General features: G+C 39.6%; 1 protein-coding gene across 3 annotated transcripts in view; it reads right to left on the bottom strand.

Moving 5' to 3' along the window:
• Window positions 1-1142: 1142 nt before the first annotated feature.
• CYLD (CYLD lysine 63 deubiquitinase) overlaps window positions 1143-26813 on the bottom strand; it is a 36039-nt gene continuing 10368 nt past the window's right edge. For 2 of the 3 annotated variants that reach the window (XM_060787820.2, XM_060787821.2), the window contains exons 3-17: window positions 26096-26398; window positions 24754-24859; window positions 21342-21431; window positions 17830-17946; window positions 13400-13779; window positions 11376-11541; window positions 9624-9765; window positions 9260-9382; window positions 7537-7628; window positions 5932-5998; window positions 4155-4287; window positions 3583-3691; window positions 2979-3097; window positions 2483-2699; window positions 1143-1621 (exon numbers count right to left, since the gene is read on the bottom strand). In XM_060787820.2, coding sequence (XP_060643803.2) covers window positions 1437-1621; window positions 2483-2699; window positions 2979-3097; window positions 3583-3691; window positions 4155-4287; window positions 5932-5998; window positions 7537-7628; window positions 9260-9382; window positions 9624-9765; window positions 11376-11541; window positions 13400-13779; window positions 17830-17946; window positions 21342-21431; window positions 24754-24859; window positions 26096-26398 — 2349 coding nt within the window. In that variant the 3' untranslated portion in view covers window positions 1143-1436. The remainder of the gene's footprint in view (window positions 1622-2482; window positions 2700-2978; window positions 3098-3582; window positions 3692-4154; window positions 4288-5931; window positions 5999-7536; window positions 7629-9259; window positions 9383-9623; window positions 9766-11375; window positions 11542-13399; window positions 13780-17829; window positions 17947-21341; window positions 21432-24753; window positions 24860-26095; window positions 26399-26813) is intronic. The other variant, XM_060787822.2, reaches the window with a different exon arrangement.

Here is a 26813-nt window from a genome sequence, read left to right as displayed (position 1 = left end):
GCTCTCAACCTGGGGTCCCCAGATGTTTTTAGCCTTCAACTCCCAGAAATCATAACAGCTGGTAAACTGGCTGGGATTTCTGTGAGTTATAGGCCAAAAACATCTGGGGATCCCAGATTGAGAACTACTGGTCTATGGGAAGACAGCAAAGTAATCAGATACAGTAGAGTCTCACTTATCCAACATAAATGGGCCAGCAGAACTTCGGATAAATGAAAATGTTGGATAATATGGAGTCTCCTACTGTTACCCGTCCAACGTGGCGCTAGATACCTAGAATACTAACAGGGACTCAAAGGGTTAAAGCAAGGCAACGCCTCGGGGCTAGAGCGACCCAGCAGGAAGTACCCGGATATGGAAGACTAGTGTGGAAATCACAGAAGGAAGGAGGGAGGACGCTTCCACTTCTGGTCCTGCCTCTTTTCCTCTTTTCCTCCCTCCTCCTCCTCGTCATACCCTTTTCACTTATTGGGAATGGAGAGAGAGTTGGGGAGCACTCCTTGAATTGAAAGGGAAATGCTGGAGGAAAAGGAGGGGCGTCGGATAAGAACGTCAGATAAGACGGAATGTCGGATAAGCGAAGGTCGGATGAGCGAGACTCTACCATAGCGTGTTTACACACCCATGCAACACACTGGAGAGGCTTTGTTCCTTTCATGACATACAGTGGGGCCTCCACATCCACTGGAGTTAGGGGCACATATTTCCATGGAAGTAAAAAACCTCAATGAAGAAATAGCGCCTCCCCTTCCAAATGTCTAAGTCCTCCAGCATGACTTTATGGACAACTTCTGCTGGAAGCCAGCCATAGAATCACATTGGAGGACCTAAATATTCCTTTAATCAAATCCGTACAATTCAATCCTGCAAAAATGGAGGCCCAAAATACTGGGTCAAAAGAAGCAAACAAAAAAAAAGACCTTCAAGAGCAAGATTCAGAAGACCCATTGTCTTAACTGTATAACATATACAGTGCTGGAGAATCAGCTACACCGACCTATTGACTCTTAACACAACCCTTCCCATCCTAGATTTGTGGTTCCTTGGATGAAGTCTATGCAGAATATTCAATGTGGCCACTGGACACAGGCAAAACCTCATTCCTTGTACAGAATGCATCTGAAATGCAGCCTAAACAATGCTTCCTTTAGGTTTTTTTTATTAAAACGCACACACGCACACACACACTTCCTAGAGTGCAAAATGCTCATTAAGTATTTTAGCAACAGAATGCCACATTGGAGGGGTTGTTGTTGTTGTTATTTTACCTTCTCTAAAATAATCTGCTTCTTTCATTATTGACCTTTGCTTGCCACCCCTCTGAAGCATCCATTGCCGGCAACAGATGCAAACGCAAAGGAGCCGACAGCCTGCCTGAACCTTGCTGAGTTTTGCAGTCAAGTCCCCGGGAAGCTTCACTCCCAGTCTGCCGTTTTTCACTTGTAAAGGCTCATCGTGGGGCTCTGATACATGCACATGTAAGCATCGCAAAGCAGTCTCCGTGCACAGCCTTGAATTCTCCTCGAGTCCAACGAATGCAGCTCCTCGACAGACATTTTGAGGTACTCGCCAACTTCTGGGCAAGGAGTCACTTGAGGGATGTTAAAGCCATTCTGGCCTCCTTTTTGGAAAGGGAGGAAGAGAAGGCAGAGGAAACATTAACCCAGAAGGAAGAATTCGTCACTCCCTAGCAATATTTCACAAGTTATTGAATTTTAAAAAATTGTATCTGGGCATAAAAGGCTTTGAAGTGCACATTTTTATTATTATTATTTGAAACACAACTAAATTAGTATGCAGCAAACAAGACCACTACACTGGTTGTTGTATTGGATCACACGCCGGACACTTCCCAAGTGTCTAGGACTGTGTGATGTATCAGCGAATAATGCATGAAGATCCCAGTAGGGTGGCATTTTGCAGCTGATAGATGGTAAAATAATAATAATAATAATAATAATAGTTATTGATACCATATTGTTTTTGTTGACCCTACTTTTCCACTTACAGAGCTAGTTTACTTTTTTATTGTTTACAGAGTTTACTTGTTTGTTTACAGAGCTAGTTTACTTTTAGTTTATTGTTTTTGTTGACCCTACTTTTCCATTTACAGAGTTTTTCTTCGAGATACAATAATATTCAAAAACATTTAATCTACTGATTAATGTAATTTCATTGGTATCTATTTTTATTTTGAAATTTACCAGTAGTTGTTGCATTTCCAACCCTTGACCTGTACTCAAATCAATACGTTTTCCCAGTTTTTGTGGTAAAATTAGGTGCCTCGGCCTATATTCGGGTCTGCTTATACTCGAGTATATACAGTACTTAAATTTTTGTACATACCACACTCTACTCAGCTATTTTCTACTAACTGGAAAGGATAATCCAATTTAAATGCTATCCTAGTATTTAAGGCATTTCAATGCATTAGGAAAATACAAAAAAAAAAAAAGGAGAAATAGTGCATGACAATACATACCATCCCGGTCAGCCATGCTATCAAAGAAAAGCCAGGCCGAGTCCCCTTTGCCATATTTAACGAAAGCCACATAGTGGCTTGTCTCTATACAAAGGACAGCAAACAACTCCATCTTCTGGCAAGGGATGCAGCCATGTCTCCAGTCCCAGTCTGGAAGATCTTTTGGAAGAGATACCGTGTTAAATTTATGACTCTGTCTCCGGGGATGAAGATGAACCTAGAAATTGATGAAAAGTTTTAGAATATGCTTTTGGTAAGGTTAGACAAACCCTTCTGTCTTTTGCAGGCATGCAATTTTTTTTTCACAATCCACCCCATAAGACAGCATCTGCCATTGAACTAGAAGTAGTCTCGACATCATTGAGGCCTCATGTAAGCCGCCCCGAGTCCCCATCGGGGAGATGGTGGCGGTGTACAAATAAAGATTATTATTATTATTATTATTATTATTATTATTATTATTATCGCCATTCCAGCAAGATGACTGGGAACTTACTTGGGTATTGCAAGTTTTACAAAACTGCTTGATCTTGCCTGCAGAAATTTCAGTGTCTTCATAGCACTCTCGGCATTCATACATTGCAAGTCCTCCACATATGCGGCACTGCCGAGGAGCTGTATTTTGTAAGAGGAGACATGCCCATGTATCAAGAGTGTGCATAATAACCAAAAATACAAATTTGAATCTCCATAAAACGTGTGAAATGGGACATTTTGGCAAATCCATACGAGTTCTGAGTTCACTGAAGGTGGGATTAGATAGAAGTGGAACACAGTCAGAAAAAATAGATTCAGATTTGTTTTTATACATGTCACATTGATCTTTGCAGAGAAAGTAAAGGGGAAAGGTGTCATGGTGATGATTGGGTCATGCCTGAAGTCTCTCCTTAATCAACCAACTATATAGTTCTTCTAATATTTAATGAGTTTCATATCATATTTCTCCTTCCAAATACGTACTGAAACATCATTCTCATATTTCACAGCACATCTATTCTTGCACTTAATTCTTCTTTGGGTAATGGCTTTTTATGCATAGCAGTCCAACAACACCATGGGATAATCCTGCCACATCATTGCAAATAATATTTTGTACTCACTGTCTTCTAACAGATCTGTGATATTTAATTCCAAGGAAGGAAAGATTTTGTTGAACATTTTGAAGTCTTTCCCGAACCGAGGCATCTGAATGATGAGACATGAGGGTGCCTAGCAAAAGGCAATAAGAAATTGCGCTTGGGTTTCAGACAAATTGCAAACTCATTTGTAGTTTCATCAACATTCCACTTAATACGCTGTTCAACAACATTTTATTATGGTTCAAAGACCCTTATGCATCGTAGATGTACAAGATATGCCGGTAATGAGATTAAGATATTGATATTGTACTATGATAATAATATAATATATTGTATGTTTATATATCTTGTAAGCCGCTCTGAGTCCCCTTCGGGGTGAGAAGGGTGGCATATAAAAGTTGTAAATAAAATAAATAAATAAATAAATAAAACCAGAACTTCAGATCTCATGTAGTTGATTTTTAGGTCGTTCTGGGAAGAGCAGTTCAGGAATTTTCTTAGTAAGCAATTTAGACCTGCCTTGGGGCGTGAATCACAATATGCTGTTGAATCACAACTGGCAAAAGCCGTGAAAACAAAAATATGCACCAAACCTCGGCAAATTTCAAGTTGCTGTTGATGAATGACCATTCCAGTAACTGCTGTATTGTAGGCACACCAACTTTGTCATTCTTGTCCATAAAAATCTGGTAGAAGTAGCAGTCTTGAACCTTTTGACCTGCTGATCTAAGAAGACAGTGAATTTTTTTAAAGGCCATAGTCAATATTATTAGAATTAATACTTCTCAAAAGAGAATACTGAACTATCATTGCAGTGGTTACAGTTGTATGTTTCTAAACCAAATATTTGTGGGGAAACATCTAGGAAGGCTGCAAAGCAATTAAATAAACTTTTTCAAAATGCTACATTTTTAACCATCTTTCATATTTACAAACAATTGACAATGCTTGCTACATTTGACTGTACAAGGCTGTTGGATGATCAGACAACCTCTTACTTTATACATAACAATATTTTCAGGAACACAAGAAATTACCATATATACTAAAGTATAAGCCGAGTTTTTCGGCTCATTTTTAAGGCTGAAAAGGCCCCCCTCGGCTGATACTCGAGTCAAGGTTATTTATTATTTAACTCTTGTTGTTGTTGTTACATTTATTATTTTACTCTATTTATTACTATTATTATATTTACATTATTTTACTCTATCATTTTATTACATTTCTTGTTTTACTCTATTATTGTTATTTATTTACTTACTTACTATATTTATATTTTATTATTTATTTATTTATTTATTTATTTACTTACTGTGCTTATATACCACTGTTCTCAGCCCGGGGGCGACTCACAGCGGTGTACAACATAGAGAGGATAGGGTGCATATTACAAGACACAATCTAAAATCAAACTAGCAGTATCAAAAAAACATCGTCATCAACAACATCAACAATATCAATATCAATAATACAAAAATACAAAAAGTCATTCGCGTCGTCTCATCGTTAAACCACAATCCAATATCATTTTCCGTTGTTCCATTCCGTTGTTCCATTCCATATACCGTCCTTCTCAGCCCGCAGGCGACTCGGGGCAATTTACAGTTGGTGCCAAGACCATAAAATACAAATTCAATATAATAAAAACAATCGAGTTATAAAAACATAACAAAATCAGTAAAAACATGAACATTGTTATTATAATATTTATTATTTTACTTTATTATTATTATTATTATTACATTTTTATTATTTTCCTCTATTATTATTTTTATTACATTTATTATTTTACTCTATTATTATTGGAAGGATACCTAAGCACATTTACATTGCAGGTTGTTAGAATAATGGTTTAATCAGAGTTGGACAAGCTTACCTTACAGTTTTTTGTAAATATTCAAAAATATTTAACCTACTGATGCCCCAATTAATGTAATTTTATTAATATCTATTTTTATTTTGAAATTGACCAGTAGCTGCTGCATTTCCCACCCTCTGTTTATACTCGAGTCAATACGTATTTCCAGTTTTTTGTAGTAAATTAAGTGCCTCGGCTTATACTCAAGTATATAGGGTAGCAGTTTCGATTTGCATACTTTTAGCTACTCAATTTTAGGAAAGTCACTGTCTAACAACAGTTAATACTTATTGCTAAACCATAATTAACACTTTTTCTGGAAGCCAAGGAAAGAAACATCTCCACAGAAGAGATTAGAAAGTAAGAGAAAGCCAAATCCAAAACAACACAAAAAGGCAGCTATAACTGGAATGCCAGAAAGTTACATTAACTGAGTTTTACTATGTTACCCAAATATCTCCATAAACCACAAACTGGAAAAGTATATACTGGAAGAAAAGGGGAGAATTTACCTTATTTTTAACAGTGGTTCTACTCTCAAAATGTGATGAAACAAAATGTTCAAAAATTCTTCTGGATCTGTGAAAAAAGTAGTGTTAGAGTATCCAAGCAGAAACAAGTGAAATATTTTGTGCCTTTCCTATCTGCAGTGGATAGTTATATACTGTTATATCTATATAAATAAAAATGTAATGTTTGTTTGTGGGATTAACAGAACTCAAAAACCATTGGACGAATTTGGACACAAGACACCTAACAACCCAATGTATGTCCTTCACTCAAAAAATTGATTTTGTCATTTGGGAGTTGTAGTTGCTGGGATTTATAGTTCACCTACAATCAAATAACATTTTGAACTCCACCAACAATGGAATTGAACCAAACTTGGCACACAGTTCTCCCATGACCAACAGAAAATACTGGAAGGATTTGGTGGGCAGTGTCCTTTGGTTTTGGAGTTGTAGTTCGTGGCAGGGGACGGATAGTATACTCTATATATAGATGAGTTATATACTCTTATGGGGGAAGGAATTAAATGAAAATCCAAGGCAATGCCATGAAAGCAGCCCCAATGTTTTTGCTCAAGCCTATTATTTGGAGCCCCCCGTGGCACAGTGGGTTAAACTGCTGAGCTGACTGAAATGTCACAGGTATGAATCCAAGGAGTGGGGTGAGCTCCCGCTGTTAGCCCCAGCTTCTGCCAACCTAGCAATTTGAAAACATGGAAATGTGAGTAGATCAATAGGTAACAGCGCTCCATGCAGTCATGCCGGCCACATGACCTTGGAGATGTCTATGAACAACACCGGCTCTTCAGCTTAGAAATGGAGATGAGCACCAACCCCCAGAGTCGGACAAGACTGGACTTAATGTCAGGGAAAACCTTTATCTATCTATTTGTATTCTATAATCGCTTCGAGGAGAACATAAATTTGGTTAGCATGACCAACCCTTGCAACTGTGGTATTTCATTCTTCACCAAGCAAAGAATTGTCTATTGCGGCCACTAATATATTCAAAACAAGACCTACATCATTCCATTTCAGTATCGGCCTTATTCATTTATTTATTTACAGTATTTATATTCCACCCTTCTCACCCTGCAGGGAACACAGGGCGGATTACAATGTACATATACATGGCAAACATTCAATGCCATAGACACACAACATATAGACAGACACACAGAGGCTATTTAACATTCCACCTTTTCATGAGGGGCTTCTGGCCACCAGAGGAGCTGTCGCTTCACCATCCATTTGTGACACTGATGAAGTACTTCCTCATTCTTTGCATCCTTGCTGAAGATTTTTATGGTGTGGTAAATTTAGTTAAATTAGCCTCCCCGCATAAGCGGTACCTAAATTTCCTACTTGAAAGATGCAACTGTCTTTCAGGTTGCAAAGGTCGACAACAAGCTACACAAATTGGTCAGAAGCTCACTCCGACCCGGGCTGGCTTCGAACTCATGACCTTTTGGTCAGTAGTAATCTTAATGCAGCTGACTCCCAGCCAGCTGCGCCACAGTCCCGGCCTTCCAGAATTTATATTTCTAAAGTAATGCCCTTCTCCCCTTCCTTTTCTTCTCATGGTCAACAGCAGAGAGTTCACATTACCTTTCTCTTCAGAGGTAAATCCTGATGCTGCTTCAACTTTCTCCAAGATTTTCCTCAACTTCATGATTTTTGTTGCACACACATATCCGTATCTAGAACATAAAAATGAGCAGACTGGAGAGAGATAAAGGGAGACACCGGGAATTCAGGGAATGCAGACTTCAAGCCCATGCAGAGATAGACCACCTGGCAGGCAAAATAACTACTATAACTACTATTTGTAAACAAATGTGCATAAATGACCTCAGAAGCACTTTATTTTATGGTTCGTTCAATTAAATCCTTCCTCATTCCCGGATCCCCCTTCCCGACAATTTTATATTGCCATATCTCCCAGTGTTTTTTAAAAAATTATCTTTGAATTTGCCCCCCCCCCTTCAGTGAAATTCCTTTGGGTTTTAATGTCGGATTTTATATTGCTGTGTCGTCTATTATACTGAATTTGCATTTTATGTATTTTATTTTCTGGTTTTGTTATGTTTTTGTGTAATATTGTGTTTGTTGTACTGATGGGCGTGGCCTCATGTAAGCTGCCCTGAGTCCCCCTGGGGGAGATGGAGCAGGGCACAACTAACTAACTAACTAAATAAATAAATAATTCTTGTCCATAAAAATCTGGTAGAAGTAGCAGTCTTGAACCTTTTGACCTGTTAATATAAGAAAACAGTGTATTTTTTTAAAGGCCTTAGTCAATATTATTAGGATTAATGCCTTTTTCAAAGAACCCTGGCACTGTCAGGTCCCCAAACTAGGCACAAATAAAATATAGTCATTAATACATTAATAGGCTCAAAGTATGCAATGATCTTCCAAGTCCTCTATTGAGAAATGAAACAGGGTGTCTTTTCGCTTCCATCCCAAAAGAAACTGTCCCGACTCCAACTTTAGGAACACAATTTCTTGCGGATCTAAATCAAGAAAGCAGTATGGGGCAAATGCCAATTTATTTATTTTATTTATTTATTTGCTATACTTGTATACCGCCGTTTCTCAGCCTAGCCAGCGACTCAACGCGGTTTACAACAACTTATAACAAACAACAGTATACAGTTTAAAAAGCATAAAAACATAATCCACAATACATATATCAATAAACAATCCAATACATCTCTTGACTAAAAACGTGATCCAGTTTCGTCGTCCAAATTGCCAGTCCTTCAATCATTACACTTATTGCACTGGGTTAACCGAACGCCTGCTCGAACATCCAGGTTTTTAGTCTTTTCCGGAATACCATCAATGAGGGGGCTGATCTTACCTCCATGGGAAGGGCGTTCCAAAGCCGCGGGGCCACCACAGAAAAGGCCCTGTCTCTCGTCCCCGCCAGCCGCACCTGTGAAGCAGGCGGGATAGAGAGCAGCCCCCCCCCCCAGAAGATCTTAGGGTCCTGGTGGGCTGATAGGCCGAGATACGTTCGGATAGGTAAGTTGGGCCAATCCCAAAAGCCTGCTGGGAAATGTGCCTGCCTATCAAGGCAAATCAACCAAGCATAGCAATAGGACTGTTAATATTTTCTGATTTCAAGCAACTCTGTGCTCTGTAGCGGATACTGAATTGTGTTTTATAATTCAGGTTACAATTCTTACTCTTTATAATATCCCTGTGTGCAACAATACTCACCTGAAGCTGCTAAAACAGCTACACCTAGAGGCACACTGCAAGGTAATAACTGCTAGCAGGAAACATAGAAGATCATTCAAAACATATATATGGTTATACTTACATTCTGAGAGGATTGACTATTTCTGTCCGCAGAAGCGCTTGAGTTTCGCTATAATATTCTACATCATTTTTCTCTTTCGGTCTAAGCAAGACAGTGTCCAAAACAGAGCTAAAGGCAAACAGGCTGAAAGAGCAAAGACGTTAATTTCAATCAGGAAAAACAGCCAAAAAATAATAATAATAAGGGGGGGGGGGGTTTAAGTCAATAAACAAGTAGCAACCAGGAATATAGCTGGACTATAACATAGACTTGCTTTCCATTGCTAGTGGAAAGTGGCTTTTAAAAACTATATTATTCCTGTTATTGTACACTTAGGTCATTTCCCCCTCAAGCTGAAATTCAAAACAAGGCTCCAAATCCTTACCAGAATAAAGTGGAATCTAAGTAGCAGGAGTTGTAATGGCCCTGAATTCCTTTCTTCTTTCCAATCATTGTTTCCAAGCCTTCTTTTTCCATTTTTGGAGGGGTGTTTTCTTCAACCACTTCACTTAGATAACCTCCAAAAGCTTATCAATAATAGTAGAAAGAAAGAAAGAAAGAATTTAGGGGGCATATATCAGTGTGGGAACTTCATTACTGATCCAAATGTTGTATGGCTATGAGAAATTCAAAAGCAAAGCTTGTGTCAATAAGCATAAGTTGCTCAGAGTTCACATTTCTCTACACACACACAAATAGTAAAAATAAAAGCAATTTTAACACGTTGGGTGGCACTGTAAGCACCATTTCCATTATAGTCTTATTTAAAATCCATAAACAAGCTGTTTTGGTAAAACAGATGGCCAATATTTTCATGAATTTATCACTAATAATTTTAACCAGCTTTCTAAAAAATCCTTTTAAGATATTAACCATGACTATTTGAATCTCTGCTGTGAAATAGTACATTAATATTACATTATATATTGATTGATTTGCCTCATTTATATCCTGCCCTTTTCACCCTGGAGGGGACTCAGGGCGGATTACAACAAAGGCACAATTCAATGCCTTGAATACATACAAAAACAAAACAACATATAATTTAAAATCACATAGTTAAAAACAAATCAATTAAACAATTACTTAAAATCATGCAATCTAAAAAACATATACCAGGATTCATTCCAGTTGTCATTTGTATTGTTCGTTATTGCACTAAAACTTCAATTGTTGCACTAGGAATCACTGTGAAAACGCTTGGTCCCACAACCAGGATTTAACTTTCTTCCTGAAGGTCAGGAGGGAGGGTTCTGATCTAATTTTCTTGGGAAGGGAGTTCCACAGCCAAGGGGCCACCACCGAGAAGGTCTTGTCTCTCCTTCCCACCAGTCACACTTGAGAGGGAGGTGGGATCGAGAGAAGAGCCTTGCCTCTGGGATGGTTCATAAAGGGAGATAAATTTGGACAGGTAAGCTGGGCAAGAACCCCTTAGGGCTTTACAGGCTAAAGCCAGAACTTTGAATTGTGCTTGGTAGCAAGCTGGCAGCCGGTAGAGCCGGCATAGCAAGGGAGTTGTGTGCTCCCTGTATCCTGCTCCTGTTAGAAACCTGGCTGCCATCCACTAAAACTTCTGAACTGTCCTCAAAGGCAACCCCATGTAGAGTGCATTGCAATAGTCTATTTGAGATGTAACAAAAGTATGGACTACCATGGTCAAATCTGACCATGGCAGCCCCTGGCCACTGCTGAAATCTGGGGTTCCAGGCTCAGCGATGAATCCAAGAGAATTCCCAAGCTGCAAACTTACGTCTTCAGGGAGAGTGATACCCCATCCAACACAGGCTGTAACCCTATACCCTGTTCAGCCTTACGACTGACCAGGAGTACCTCTGTCTTGTCTGAATTCAATTTCAATTTGTTCTCCCTCATCCAGACCATCACAGCTGCCAAGCACAGGTTCAGGACCTGAACAGCCTCCTTAGCAGTAGGTGGAAAGCAGTGATAGAGTTGTATGTTATCTGCAGACAGATGACATTGAACTCCAAAACTCCAAATGATCTCTCCCAGCGGCTTCACATAGATATACTATATGCATTTGACAAATAAACTGCATAGGAACTGCTTTCAATTTATTCATGACCCATTGCAATTTTATTAAGAGCATACAGAAACTACGATGAGTCTAAGACAGTACCTAAGGAGTTGCAGCGTTCAATTTGGTTGGATACAGGCTGCAATGAAGCAAATCTGGAATCTGGCCTGCAGCTCTTCAATTTAACAAACAGGGCCTTCTTGGGTGCGCACGTAAAGTACCGGGTTCCTTTAAATGTCCCATCTGTACAACCTGCACATTCTTCTTCCTGGAAAAAGTCAAAACAGAAGGACCTGTCTTTCTAAATGAGCAACTAATACAAACAAGACATACATCAAGAGAACCACTGACCGCATAGGGAAGCTGATGAGGAAACACAACATACAAACTATCTACAGACCCACCAAGAAAATCCATCAAATGCTACGTTCAGCAAATGACAAGAGGGATCCTCTCACTTCTGCAGGAGTCTACCGTATACCTTGCAGCTGTGGACAAGAAGTCTACAGAGGGACCACCAAACGCAGCATTGCCCAAACACGAATCAAGGAACATGAAAGGCACTGCAGACTACTTCAACCAGAGAAGTCAGCCATAGCAGAGCACCTGATGAACCAACCTGGACACAGCATATTATTTGAGAACACAGAAATGCTGGACCACTCTTACAACCACCATGTCAGACTACACAGAGAAGCCATTGAAATCCACAAGCATGTGGACAATTTCAACAGAAAGGAGGAAACCATGAAAATGAACAAAATCTGGCTACCAGTATTAAAAAAATTACTCTAAAATTACAACAGCAAAACAACAGAGAGGAAACAATCTGGGACATCTAATCACCTCTCAACAAAGGATTGCCCCAGGGCCATCAAATTGCCAGGCCATCAAATGCTAAGCAAGGTGGTCAGTTGCAACATTCACACCTAGCTCCAGCAGACAAGAGTCCTTTGTCCCACTCTGGTCGTTCCACAGATATATAAACTCTTTTTCCTAATTTCAACAGACCTCACTACCTCTGAGGATGCTTGCCATAGATGCAGGCGAAAAGTCAGGAGAGAATGCCTTTAGAACATGGCCCTATAGCCCGAAAAAACCTACCACAGCCCAGTGATTCCGACCATGAAAGCCTTCGACAATACAATTAGACTAATGTCTTGGAAGTTCACGTGACATATGCAGCAATGCTTCTGCAAAGGGCTGGCTGCAATGTTGTGAGCATTCTCCGGTCATACAGACATTAAAAGACTTTCTGCCTAAGGACAATTGTGGTAAATGAAGGCTGAGCAATATCAGGATTCAACAGTATATTCATACTTTTTGAGCAATGGAAATATTATCAGAAAATATCTGAATAACAGAAAGAAAAACGGGTTTATTAAGTACCGGGCAACTCTTACAAGGAGGATCCTGGATGTCAGAAAACCTTCAAAGCCCAGCAAGATTGTAATGCAGAATATTCCAGAGTCCTGACTCATGTTCAACATTTTAAAATCTGCTTTACCTATTTCCAAATAGACGTCTAAACATATTGGAGGAAGACTAGCCAAAGCACAATGTAGTATATCTAGTTCAACAGCAGCAAGCGGGATCCAGTTTGCATCACTGCGAAGACTTTCTGGTGGTTTTGAGGCCACCAGAGCAGTTGCACAATTTCACAATTCTATGCATCTTTCCCCAGAATCTGAGTGTTACCAAGTTCAACATGGTAAAGTCCTAACCCCAAGTATACACAGTACACCTAAGACTGCAATCTTAAAATCCATCTATCTCGCCAAACAGAACATTTCAGGTTCAGGTCTCATAAACAAAGAGGATATATCAGGTTTTCAGACAGATACGCATGCAGAACCTACTTGCAAGTCTTTCATGTTATTTATTTAGTCATCCTTTCAGATAAGGTATTGCTAAACTACTATTTCCAGTGGGAAAAGGTATGTCAAAGCAAGAGGAGATGCAGTCTGACATTTTGACTCTCCCCCCCCCCCCCCCCCCTCAGGACAACTAGTATTTGGCTCTGACAAGGAAAGGAAGTGGTAACTTGACCTCTTATTTCAAGTCACAACAAACCTGTCTTGAGGAGATGCAGAGTAATACACATCTTTGAAATGAACAGTAATTACCAGTTCAAGTCCCGCTAACACTTCGTTGACCCCCGGAGGCTGCCCAATCCAACGGATTACCCCGTAGAAAGGCGGGTTCTCCTTCACTTCTGCCAAGGAACCGGCTTCTAGCCCATGCATATTAATAGGTGCTACCATTGATGGTGGGCTCTCCTGGGTTGGGCCCACGGTCCCCTCACCAATGACCGATTGAACTGATAACGAAAGAGGGCTGTGCCCAATAGCGTTGTTGCTGCTGGACATTTTTGTAAGGCTGAAAGGCAGGGAATGAAATCTGTTTTCAGCCGATAAGGTATTTGTTGGGGGAGTCTGGAGAGGTGGTGAAGAATGTCCGAACCCTGGAGAGGAGTCATTGAGTGATTTTGCAGAGTCTTCGGCAACTGTAGCAATAAAATAAACAACACAGAACAAATAAGAAAACGAGAAGAATCCCGTAATACTTATTAGTACTTGAGCTAATGTTTTGTGCTTTCCACACAAAAGTAGCAAAATATGCATGGAATTTCTCTCCTGAAGCAATTCTATTATGAAAGAATGACCTACTTAAAAAGGATATTGGCACTGGATCAGAAAGAACAAAGCACAAGCAGTTAATAAAGGACAGGCATTCTTCTTTATGATCAAAGAACTAAGGCTGCAAGCGTATACGCACTTTAATGTTGAGTAAGCCCCATTGGACACAACGAAATCTATTTTCAGGTAAACACACATAAGATAGTGCTCTAAATAATGTGCTTACCCTATATCTATATTCTGATTAAAATGAGTGAACTATGGGGAAGGATAGAGATCACAAAATATCCACCAACGTTGCCCATAAAATAACAAATAATTAAAACCAATGTTTAAAAGAAACACAAGCATGTAACTGAAATTGCAGCAGTGAGTTGTCAAACTGTGTTCCAAATGTTGATGTTCCTCAAGTAAAAGATCATGATCACAGATAAAAGAATCTGACTGTTCAAATATCTGCACCTGACAAATCCAAATATCAAGAGGAATATGTATGGCTTGGGAGTATTGAGAATACGGCCTTATTCTTCCTACCAATTCCCCAGATCATTTACTCTAATCAGCCCCGGAATGAACAGCCACAGACCAGTACCTAATATTATTGTTGCCTGCCAAAGCATTGCACTTAATTCCCAGGCCCCCTAGAATTTTTGGGCTTGCACAAATCTTGGCCCGGCCTTTAACATTTTTAGATTGCCTTGAATAGGCAGGATTACTTTTAATATATGTGTGTTTTTATGCTTATATTTTGTTTTGTTAATCTTATGGTTTTGTTGTTTTTACTTTGTATGTTTTGTGATGTTACCTGGGAACCGCTCTGAGTCCCCTCGGGGATATGGAGCGGTATATAAAGTTGTTATTATTATTACTACTCTTAGCACAGTGGTTTTCAACCTTCCCAATGCTGCAACCTCTTAATACAATTCCTCAAGTATAAAATTATTTTAGTTGCTATTTTATAACTATAACTTAGCTACTCTTATGAATAATAATGTAAATATTAGATACGCAGAACGTATTTTCATTCACTGGACCAAATTTGGCACAAATATCAAATACACCCAAATTTGCATACTGGTGGGGTGGGGGGGGGATTTTGTCATTTGGGAGTTGTAGTTGCTGAGATTTATAGTTAGCCTACAATCAAAGAGCATTCTGAACTCCACCAACAATGGAATTGAACCAAACTTGGCACACAGAACTCCCATGACCAACAGAAAAGACTGGAAAGCTTTGATCTTGACCTTGGATTTTCGAGTTGTAGTTCACCTACACCAAGAGAGCACTGTGAACTGGATCTGGACTAAACTTGGCACAAATACTCAATATGTTCAGATGTGAACACTGGTGGAGTTTGGGGGAAAATAGACCTTGACATTTGGGAGTTGTAGTTGCTGCAGCTGTAGTAAATAAGTAAGTATGAATTGTAATGTAAATATCTGATATGCAGGATGTATTTTCATTCACTGGACCAGATTTATTTATTAATTTACTATTGGCACGAAAACCTGATATGTCCAAATTTGAATACTGATGGGCTTTGGGGGGATTTGATTTTGCCATTTGGGAGTTGAAGTTGCTGGGATTTATAATTTACCTGCAATCAAAGGGCATTCTGAACTCCACCAAAAAAGGGATTGAATCAAACTCTGCACACAGAACTCCCATAACCATTAGAAAATATTGGAAGGGTTTAGTGGGTATTGAGCTTGAGTTCTGGAGTTGTAGTTCACTTACACCCAAAGAGCACTGTGGACTCAAACAATAATAGATCTGGATCAAACTTGGCACGAATACTCAATATGCTCAAATGCGAAGACTGGTGGATTTTGGGGGAAACAGACCTTGACATTTGGGAGTTGTAGTTACTGGGATTTACAGTTCACCTAAAATCAAAGAGCATTCTGAACCCCACCAATGATAAAATTAAGCCAAACTTCCCACACAGAACCCCCATGACACACAGAAAATACTGGAGGGATTTGGAAGGAATTGACAGTGTTTTAGAGGGGAGCATGCCTGCTCTCCCCTCCCCACTTGGAGTATCAGAAACAGCCTCCCCTTGGCTGAGAGGCCAGCTGAGAGGTCAGCTAACTGCAGCAGGAGGAGGGCTTTTGGTGGGGGAATTCACTTTCTGTTTCCAAAAAGGAACAGAAGGATAGGCAGAGAGATCTTCAGCCTTCTCTGCCAAAAGAGTTCCTAAGATCATCAGAAATATGGTGAACCCTCTGAAAGCCCCTCGCAACCCTTCAGGGGTCCTGACCCTAGATTAAGAAACACTTTCCTGGCAGCTCTAGATAGACTCAGTCAATCCCCTCCGTGAACTCTGGTCTACAACATTCTCCAGAATCCTCTATGTCAAGTGAAGGCTTGATGTAGTAGATGGGCTGTTCAGCAGGCAAGCTGGGTGAAAAGAGTTTTAAAATGATAGAAAATGTGGAGAGCAATACAGTGGGCTCTTTCACACTTGCAGCACTATATTCTACTTTTGACTGCCATGGTTTCTTCCTAAGGAATCTTTTGTTTTGTAGTTTAGTGAGGCACGAGACTTTCTAATAAACCCTTCCCTACAATGCAAATCCCAAATTTTCACTGCATGTTGCCATAGTAGCTGAAGTGAAAACAGCACTACAATTGTGCAATTGAAAGGGCCTAGTAGGCCACCCAACATGGAACTCATATTCAGATGTTTTAAGTATTTTTTTATCAGTAGTTTAGAATATAGACTCAGCAGACTACTCACCAGTCACAATCCAAGACTGGGAGATACTATTTTTGCACTGATGTATGCATTAATGCACTCAGACCTCACAACCTCTGAGAATGCCGGCCATAGATGCAGGCGAAACATCAGGAGAGAATGCTTCTATAACATGGCCATACAGCCCGAAAACCCAACAACAACCCAGTGATTCCGGTCATGAAAGTCTTTGACAATACACTATGGGCCTTTTATGCAAAGGATAAGAATGCACTGAACAGATTACAAGCATCTCTTTAACCCCCAAGAGTTCTCAAAATTACCAATAAAGAGAAGGCTTAAAACCTGACACGTCTCCAGAACCAGTATGTTAAAAAAAATATGGTGAGCTAGAACTATATTTAGTTTTAGAAATACTGAACATCACTGCTCTAAAATAAAGACATCCGCAAGCCAGGATTTAGCTGCAAATAATGTTTGTTCCCTCTAATCGCCATTTGTTAGATTTCAACATTCTATGAAAAGAAGGCCCTGTCAGTGCTTCAGCTGATAAAGTCACCAAGTTATTACCTGAAGTTTCATAAATAAACCATGAGTCAAAGCTCAGTGGATGAACTCAGACGCTTCTGCAGTTGTAAGTTGCTATTTATAAGCACCTTACATCCTGTGTCTGCAGTCTAGCTGGTCTAATAGGAACAGTGGGTTCAAACTTCCACAGAATTTCGCCTCAGGACTCCTCCACTCAATTACTGTGCAAGATATGCTAAGTCAAATGCCCTGAGTTATCCGTTCAACATTGGCTGGCATCCAAGGAACCAGCAAACTAGTTCCTTGAGGCCAAGGGGGCTTTGGACATCCATCTCTCCCTCCCTCCCTCCGCCACAATGACAAACTGCTGCTGAAACAGAAGACAATTTTTAAAGCAGCATGTAATATGGCATTGAGTTCAGCTGTTTGAAAGAGGCAGCAAAACAATTCTATTGTGGGGAATAACTACATGGCTAGCATCACATGAATAACAGCTCAGGCAGGATAATACAAGCCTCGTCTCAAGCAGCACCTTTTAGAAGCAATTTTAGCAGCAGTATATATGGAAACCATCATCCTACTAAAAGGTCAGACTTTTCAATTGTAGGAACATCAATGCATCCAAAGGATTTGAACACAGAATTTCTTCACAGATGTTATGCCTATATTGAAATACAGTCTCATTTACCTTCATCAATATACCATGTGTTTTTTGATTTTGTCTGGGGTTGGGAATCAATGGAAGAGCCATTTAAGGTGTAGAAAAATTCTGATCTATTTCTACTTCCAGGGTCCGAGATTGCACCTAAAACACAAGCCACACCACAAAATAATTAGATAAATAGAAAAGATAGATACATAAACACGGAGAGCAAGAGAGAGAAAAACTTTAACAGAAAGTGTTATAATCCTTTAAGGTAGCCCTTTCCTACGCTAACATGGTGTCCACTGATCTGAAAACCACCAGTTACTTTAATAATAATAATAATAATAATAATATATTTTATTGACATTCTGCTCTATCTCCCTGAGGGGAATCAGGGCAGATTACAGAACACATATAAAGCAAACATTCAATGCTGTTATGCAATTAACAAGGGCACACAGTACATAAACAGAGGTAACAGCTTTCCCATTTCTGGCATCTGGAGGCTGTGCTCGACTCCTACCACGAGGAAGTGCTGTCGTTTCATCTTCCATACAGAGGAGCTTTGTTGTCCATAGATGTCCTCCCGATCGAGACACCGGCATGTCTTTATGTGCTCCTTTTAAAATCCCCCCACTTAAAGCAGTGCTTATTAATCTACTCACATTGATGTTTTTGATCTGCTAGGTGAGCAGAAGCTGGGGCTGACAACAGGAGCCCACCCCAACCTGGGCTTGAACTGCCAACCTTTTGATTGGTAAGGTTTTTACAGCTGACAGTTTAACTCGCTGTACTAAGCCCGGCCCCTTGAAAAAAAGATCTTGCAGCTAAGCTTACAAAATAACAGACCCAGAAAAATTCAGAACTATTATAGTAAAATATGGACGGTAATGGAAGAAATAATAGGGAAAGAATTAATGTGGGATAAAGCCGGGTTCATGTCCCTCACCATAAAGGTAAAGAAAGATAACAATAATTGGACAGAAATCCTAAAATATATGACAGCCGCAATACAGGCCATGATAGCTGGGGGATGGAGAGACGATACAAAATGGGATTTGGAAACCTGGTGGACCCATCTATCAAAATATATAATTAAAGATTTTATCAATCAAAGGAAAAACAAGTATATAAATAAACAAATAGAACAAGACTGGTTTAGGAAATGATCTGTGTTAACTGACAAAATAGACGGAGACAACAGATACAGCATTTTGAACCAGGCTTTCCACATGGTTAAATTGATGCAATGACATGATTTAGAATTGCTGTTCCAGGGGGGTGGGGGGAATGGGGGGGGGGGGGGTTGTTGGGTGATACAAAACTAAGGAATGTATAGAATGTCATTTAAGGAATATTTACTTTTGGAATAATGTATATTGAAATAAGTCCTGCATTGCAACATTTTGTTGATTGTTGGGATGTATCAAATATTTTTTTAAAAAAGGAAAAAAACAACAACAAAATAACAGACTCACATAACTGGTCCAATCTCTACAGCAAGACATATTATCCCATACACAAACCTTTAACCCTCATCCACAATTATAGAGCATTTTTGCCATGTTTTCACACAATAATGTTACAACTGAGAAGTTGTAAACAAACAATTTATCCAAATCTCAGCCACTTACCCAAGTACACCATGTTCTTATTACCAAAAAAAAAAAAAATCTGGAACAAAAAAAATAAACCCACCCAACCTACTGATTTTGGCTGCTGGTGTCTTTTTTGTCCAACCCAACATAACGTGGTGGAATAAAACTTGTCCCATAACATCTTTGGAAAATGATGTCTGCAATACATGGCATGAAACAAAGGCAATAATCTGTATCTGCCAGAAAATTTGGTCCCATGAAGGGTGGGAACTGAATTTTTTTTCATTCATGGGACACTAGAATACATAAGGATCAGGAAACAGCTCACAACAAAAATATATGCTGTGTTTTATTTGATCCATTTTAATTACAAGCTTCACAGGCAGTACTTTTCATAAAGCAAAACTGCATCAATCAATTGTAGCTTTGAAACTTTCTCCTCTCAGCAGGATTCTATTCCCTGCAACATGCTCAAGATCACAACAAAAAGTCTTCAGAATGATTAGCTGAATGAATTTCCTTGCAAGATATCACACTAGCTAGCAATTGTTCCTCCATGTTTTTTTTATCTGTTGCAGAACAAACAACACTCTTGTAGAATCACAAAGAACAATGATTGTATTACTGCAACAGCACTTATAAATTACACACCATATACTTGCCAAATGCAACCCTTTGTAAGTTTCATGAACAATACTCTAGTTCAGGCATGGCAAACTTCCTGGTCTGGAGCAAGGTGGGTGGATCGGGAGGGAGGGGTTTCTCCTCAAGCACCCTCTCTGCCCTTTTCTCTTTTGGAGGCAGAAAGTGAAGGAAAGACGGGAAATGTTTGGATCCCAAAAGGATTGTATTTGGTCATGATGAGATGGAGGGCAGGAGAGACAAAGTGTATCCACGAGACCTTGTATTGCCTACTCCCAATATAGAATCCTAGGATCCTAGAGCTGGAAGAGACCCCCAAGGGCCATGCAGTCCAACCACGCAGGAAGGCACAATCAAAGCACTCTCAATCGAAGGCCTTTGCGGAAAAGCCTCCAGAAAAGGAGACTGCACCACACTCCCAGTCAGCCTAGGCCACTCTCCAGAAAGTTCTCCCTTATCTTTTCAGTTGAATCTCTGTCCCTGTCTTTTGGAAACATTACTTCCATACACTCTGGTCTCTAGACCAGCAGAAAGTCAGTTTTCCCCCTCCTCCTCCTCAATGGGACATCCCTTTAAATCTTTTCAAATCTTGAAACATGGTTCTCATGTTTCCTCTCAAACCATCTCTTCTCCCAACTAAACATTGCACAGGAGGAAAGGAGGAAGGAAAAAGAGATGGAAGGGAGGGAGGAATAGAAGGAAGGAGGGAAAGAGGAAGGAAAGAGAGAAAGAAAGACAAAAGAGAAAGAAGAAAGGAAGAGAGAGAGGAGGAGGAAGGGAAGGATGAAGGAAAGGGTGAAAGAGGAGGGAGGAAGAAAGGGAGGGAAGGAAGGGAAGGAGGAAGGAAAGAGAGAAGGAAGGAAAGACAAAAGGGAGGGTGAGAAGGAAGGAAGGCAGGAAGAAAGGGTAGAAGGGAAGGATGGATGGAAGGAAGGGAACGGAAGGAGGGAGGAAAAAGAGAGGGAGGGAAGGAAGGAAGGATGGAAGGGTGGAAAAGGAGGAGGGAGGGAGAAAGAGGAGAGTGAGGAAGGAAAGAGAGAGGGAAGGAAGAATAGGATGGTGAGAAAGGAGGGCCTAAGAAAGGAGTCCACCTGGCCCTCAGGCCTGGGTTTGTCCCTCCCTGCTTTAGTTTCCAAATCCTGAACTGTATTTCACTCTTGTAGCACCTTAAAATTGTTTAGCTGTTTTAGATGAGAACAGCAGATCTCAACCTGAATTATCTCTATTAATTTTTCGAGCTTCCTCTTTCTAGAAAATTGTATTTCAAGGTAACTAACATCTGACATTTCACTAAAATTGGTTGATTGAAAATACCTTTTGGCTTATTGTGATTGAACCCTTTATCACAACCACCTCGAGAGGTAAAGGCAAGTTTGGGAGCTCTCCTTTCCTGAGACACAGGCTCTAAAATAGAACACAATTGTTATTCACAATATAGGAGTTTATTCACTTCAAAATATTATTGAGTCAAAACAAAGACAAACAAATATGAGTACAAAATAGCAGTCTTCACAATTGCTGTATGGACCAAGTTAGAAGAACTATACACAAACCCTGGTATCTGCCAAATAGATAATAGCACAGTAAACACCCTCAACTACAATAACACTTTCATAATTTAATACTATGAGAAGACCACTCCTAAATATTGAAAATCATATCAGTTAATATACTACTTTGACTTTGCTGTATACATTAAATGGACTGTTTCTGGTCTAGATTTCCTTTCTTTTGAGGTTTCATAGCATATTGTTTTACATGCACTGAAAATAAATGCATTTCAATTGCATCAATTCTTTAAATCACAACTACACAGAAAGATGGTGTGGAAAAGAACATATATACTACATTTCTCTAGAAACAACAGCATATTTTCAAACTCAAGTCTTAGAAAAAGAAATACTGCATTCAAATTAATTTCTATTGTTTTCAACACGGTTTGTAGTGTAACTGCTACTTATCAAACTTTTCAGCTCCAGCTTTTCAAGTGGTCTAACAAATAGAAATAAATCTCACACAAAAAAGAGATAGTTCCCTTTTTATTCTCCAAGACTTGCATACATACACATACATACTTATGAAATTGTTTGGCACTGCATATGGTGGTCTCTATGTACTTGTCCAAACATAAATCATGGAACATGAAAGGCACGACAGAGTAATTCAACCAGAGAATTCAGCCATAGCAGAGCCCCTGATGAACCAATCAGGACACAACATATTATTTGAGAACACAGAAATGCTGGGCCACTCTAATAACTATCATATCAGATTACATAGAGAAGCCACTGAAATCCACAAGCATGTGAACAATTTCAATAGAAAGGAGGAAACCATGAAAATGAACAAAATCTGGCTACCAGTTTTTTCAAAAAAAACTCTAAAATCAGGACAGTAAATTAAGAGCAACATTCAAAAAACAGGGGAATTCCAGACGAGAATCAACCAGGGACAGCTAACACCTACCAACAAAGGAAGCAATCAGCCAGCCTTTGAAGCTGCAAGGCCATTAAATGCTAATCAAGGTGGCCAACTGCAACATTCACTCTTCCCTCAAGCAGACAAGAGTTCTTTCTCCCACCTGGGACATTCCAGATATATAAACCTCACTTGCCTAGTTTCCAACAGACCCTTCAATATCTGAAGACGCCTGCCATAGATGTCGGTAAAAAGTCAGGAGAGAATGCTTCTGGAAGATGGCCATACTGCCCGAAAACTCACAGCAACCCAGTGATTCCGGCCATGAAAGCCTTTGACAACACTTTTTTTGTATGTGTCAGGAGCAACTTGAGAAACTCCAAGTTGTTATTGGTGTGAGAGAATTGGCCATCTGCAAGGACGTTGCCCAGGGGACACCTGGATGTTTGATGTTCTTACCATCCTGTGGAAAGCTTCTTTCATGACCCCGCAAGGAAAGCTAGAGCTGAGATGGAAGCTCACCCTGCTCCCTGGATTCGAACTGGCAACCTGTTGGTCAGCAGTCCTGCCAGCACAAGAGTTTAACCCAGTACACCACCGGGGGCACCTAGTAAGATGCAACTGTTGCCTTGTCCTGTTTGCCAAATTCCCATTGGATTGACAACTGGGAAGGGAATGCTGGAGCAAACAAGTCTGATCAAACAAAGCCGTTCTTACATACAGTATGTTAACATCTCCTCCTGACTCACTCAAGGAAATCTCATCTCTAGGAGGAGGGTTTCAGTGGCACTTCCTACCATTCTCCACCTCTTCTTCCGGATCCTGTTCGGAGTTTGAAGGAACACTCCCCTGAGCCAGGAGCCAAGCCTCCCTTTTCCCTAAACTGATGTGACACAATATTTGTCCCAGAAGACTGTGCCAAAGATTCCAGTTTCTAAGGAAGTGGCACCATGGCCTTTCCATTTGAGACCAGTGACCGCAATCCAGTAGTTTCTACATTATACCACATTCCAGTATATTAAGTAGGCTATTAACCATCCTCCTGCTTCCCAGGGAGAGAAACCGCCTCTGAAACAAGGTTAGTGAAAGCTTCCATAGCCTAGTTACACATGCAACGCAGAGGTGTCTGCATTACAAGAGAGCTGATAAATAGGAGAAAACGGCACTCCAATAACAAGGAACAGATTGCCTGCAGTATTCACAAATGCCAATTCCTTTATCAGAGCATATGTGGGCATCATTTGAACATATTCCTTTCGAAGAAAGTGTAAGAAAACAATTCAGTGCACAGTGCCCTCCTTATTAAAGCAAATACGAAATATTTAGAAGCAACATGTGTTGTTCCTCATGATGTGCTTCATAATATTCTCAAGCTTGCAATTAAACATAACCTGGGAGAGGTGGTGATAAAAATGTTTCCCCACATCTCGCACCCGATGCTGTCTTTCTTCCTTATCCCACACACTGCAATGATACAGCAGTGCAATTCCTCATCCTAGGAAACATAGTATTCCATTCCAGTACACTAAACCAGGGGTCCTCAAACTAAGGCCCGGGGGCTGGATATGGCCCTCCAAGGTCATTTACCCGGCACTCACTCAAGGTCAACCTAAGTCTGAAACAACTTGAAAGCAAACAACAACAACAATCCTATCTCATCAGCCAAATGCAGGTCCACACTTCCCATTGAAATACTAATAAGTATTTCAATGGGAAATACTTATTAAAATTCTTAATTTTAATTATTGTATTGTTTTAAGTGTTTTTTGCACTACAAATAAGATATGTGCAGTTTGCAAAGGAATTCATTCATGTGTTTTTCAAATTATAATCTGACCCTCCAACAGTTTGAGGGACTGTGGATCTTTTTATGTGTGTTAGTGAGGGTTTAGGGCAGGGGTTCACAAACTTTTTAAAAAGTTTGTGGACCCTGCCCTAAACCTTCACTAACACACATTAAAAAAGATCCAATAAGACCCACAAATCTGTAAAACAGCACCTTGCTAGTGGTGGCAAGACATGGTGAGTTAGGAAAGGAAGAAATTGTATTCACAAAGCCATGAAGCCTGAAGAGTCTGAATAACATTTCCAGAAAAATAAAGAATTAATAGAATGAGACAGGACAGGAATGCAATCCTACAGGATCACAAAGAAAATCAACGGAACAGTGAACTTATTAGGAAATATATTTAACAACTGAAAGAGAATGATATATGCCACATCAACATCAAAACTAGAATTAGATGCCTAAGAATTAAGGCTTAATATGTATGTCTATGTGTGTATACATGCAGTATAAAAAGCATACCTGTGATAACATCATTGATATGCAAGAGAAGTGTGCTTTCAACACTTGCAAAACTACACAGCTGTTGTCCATTGTATCTTCCATCCCAATTTCCAATTGGATTATCCTAAAAACCATTTTAAAACACTGTTACGTGTGTCCCATGAAGACTTTCAATCAAGTATCTCCTATAAGACTTTCAATCCAGATAATAGCTACATGCAAACCAGACAGATTCACAAGCTTTCACAAGAAATGCCAAGACTCGTTCTGCTATGGCATTTCAGGTACACTTGTAACTTCATTCCATCTTTTTACATTTCGAGAAACGAAATGTATTCTGCAATATTGTTTGTTTTTAGATGATCCACATACATTCATACGCTGAAGGCTGCAACATTTAAAAAACTGCCCAAGTGATGGGAGGAAAGCCAAGCAAAATTGGTCAGCAACACATAAGTTCCACAACTAAAGCTTTTCACAACAGATATATGAATGGCTTTCATGCTTCCTTGGATTTTTTACCATTCTGTTATTACAGCTTCCAATGCTCAAAAGACATGCCTGTTTCTTTAATGAATAGTAAAAGTAAAAAAAAAATACATCCATATATATTCAAGAGTGCAAAATAGGGATTTTTTTGCCATGTTGAATGCCTAGCAATATTCTAAGAATAGCAATTCTGCTTCAATTATTTTTGATTTCCAAGTCCTACTAGGGCCCTTCTGATTACAAAACACAGATGAAAAGCAGCATATGCTACTAATTTGATTTAGAGAAGTGCACCTTTAGAGCCCAAATATCAATTTACATTTTCAAAAAAAAATCTTCATATTCTTCAAGCAGGCAGAGTCAATATACTGTACTTTTTCCAAAGAGCTGAAAATAATCAGTAGAACCAACCTTGAACCACGATAATGTTGGCTGGTCAGCAGAACTAATCAATACAAAATATTTTGCCTGGTCAGTTTCAATCACATTTTAACGTTACATTAAATGAGCCCACAAAAATTACAAGTGGGATCAAATGTAATCAACCAATAAACGCTAATAATAAATAAATATACAAGCTTTCCTGCCCACATGACCAAATGAAAGATGGATTACATTATCTCAAAAGCTGCTGTCCGGCTTGAACCCTTAAAGGAGATTCTCTCCCTCACTTTGAACAATTTGGCAAGTGTTTCTTTCCAAACCCAACTCATTCATTTTTATCTAATGCTAAACAAGGCTGCTGGGTGGCAACGGCATATGGCAAAAAGAGTCACAAGTTGCTTGCAAATATCCATCCCACCAATATTGCATGTACTTCTAATTTAAACACACATGCAAAAAAGTTTTAAGAATCAGGTGAGTTTCTTACCATGTCCACTCCAACAACGTATCCTAAACTCTCGTTTCCTGGTAAGACATCACAGAATATAACTGTCCCATACTCTATATTCTTCCCTATCTTCACAGAAACCCTGGAGTTGAGCTCCAAAGGAGGAAGGTCTACCTGCATTGAGTCAATTGGAGCTGCATAGTCATTCTCCAATTCATTGTCATCATCTTCCATCAGCTCTAGTTTGTCTAGTGCAACAAACACTCCACAGTCCTCATCACATCTGAACAGCTGTTTGCCTTGGTACTGTCCATCAGTAAATCCCTGACCACGACCTTCTTCCTAGATTTTCAGAAGAAATACATAATTTATTAAAGTATCATCATAAGAGTAATTAGAATGCTGGAGTTACAAGTTGAAAACCCTGCTCAGGAATAAAGCCCGTTGGGGGTGCAGCTACAATGTAGAATTGATGCAGCTTGACTCCACATTTAAATTTTATCGTTCAATACTATGGAATCATGCGAGTTGTTTTGCAAGGTCTTTAGCTTTCTCTGCCAATGAAGGTTGATGTTTCCCTAAACGACAACTCCCAGGATTCCACAGCATTGTGCCATTGCACTTAAAGTGGTGTCAAACTACATTAATTCTAGATTGTGAATGCAGACTGGGTGATCTTTGGAAAATCACTCCTGCTCATAGGCAGGCTGTAAGCACAAATGTACTATCCAAGGTTCGTGTCTGGCAACTTTTCTTT

This window comes from Anolis sagrei, chromosome 8 (genome assembly GCF_037176765.1).
Source record: "Anolis sagrei isolate rAnoSag1 chromosome 8, rAnoSag1.mat, whole genome shotgun sequence".
NCBI classification, from domain to species: Eukaryota; Metazoa; Chordata; class Lepidosauria; order Squamata; family Dactyloidae; genus Anolis; species Anolis sagrei.
The sequence above is the reverse complement of the archived record's forward strand: the minus strand, read 5'-3'. Positions and strand labels throughout refer to the sequence as shown.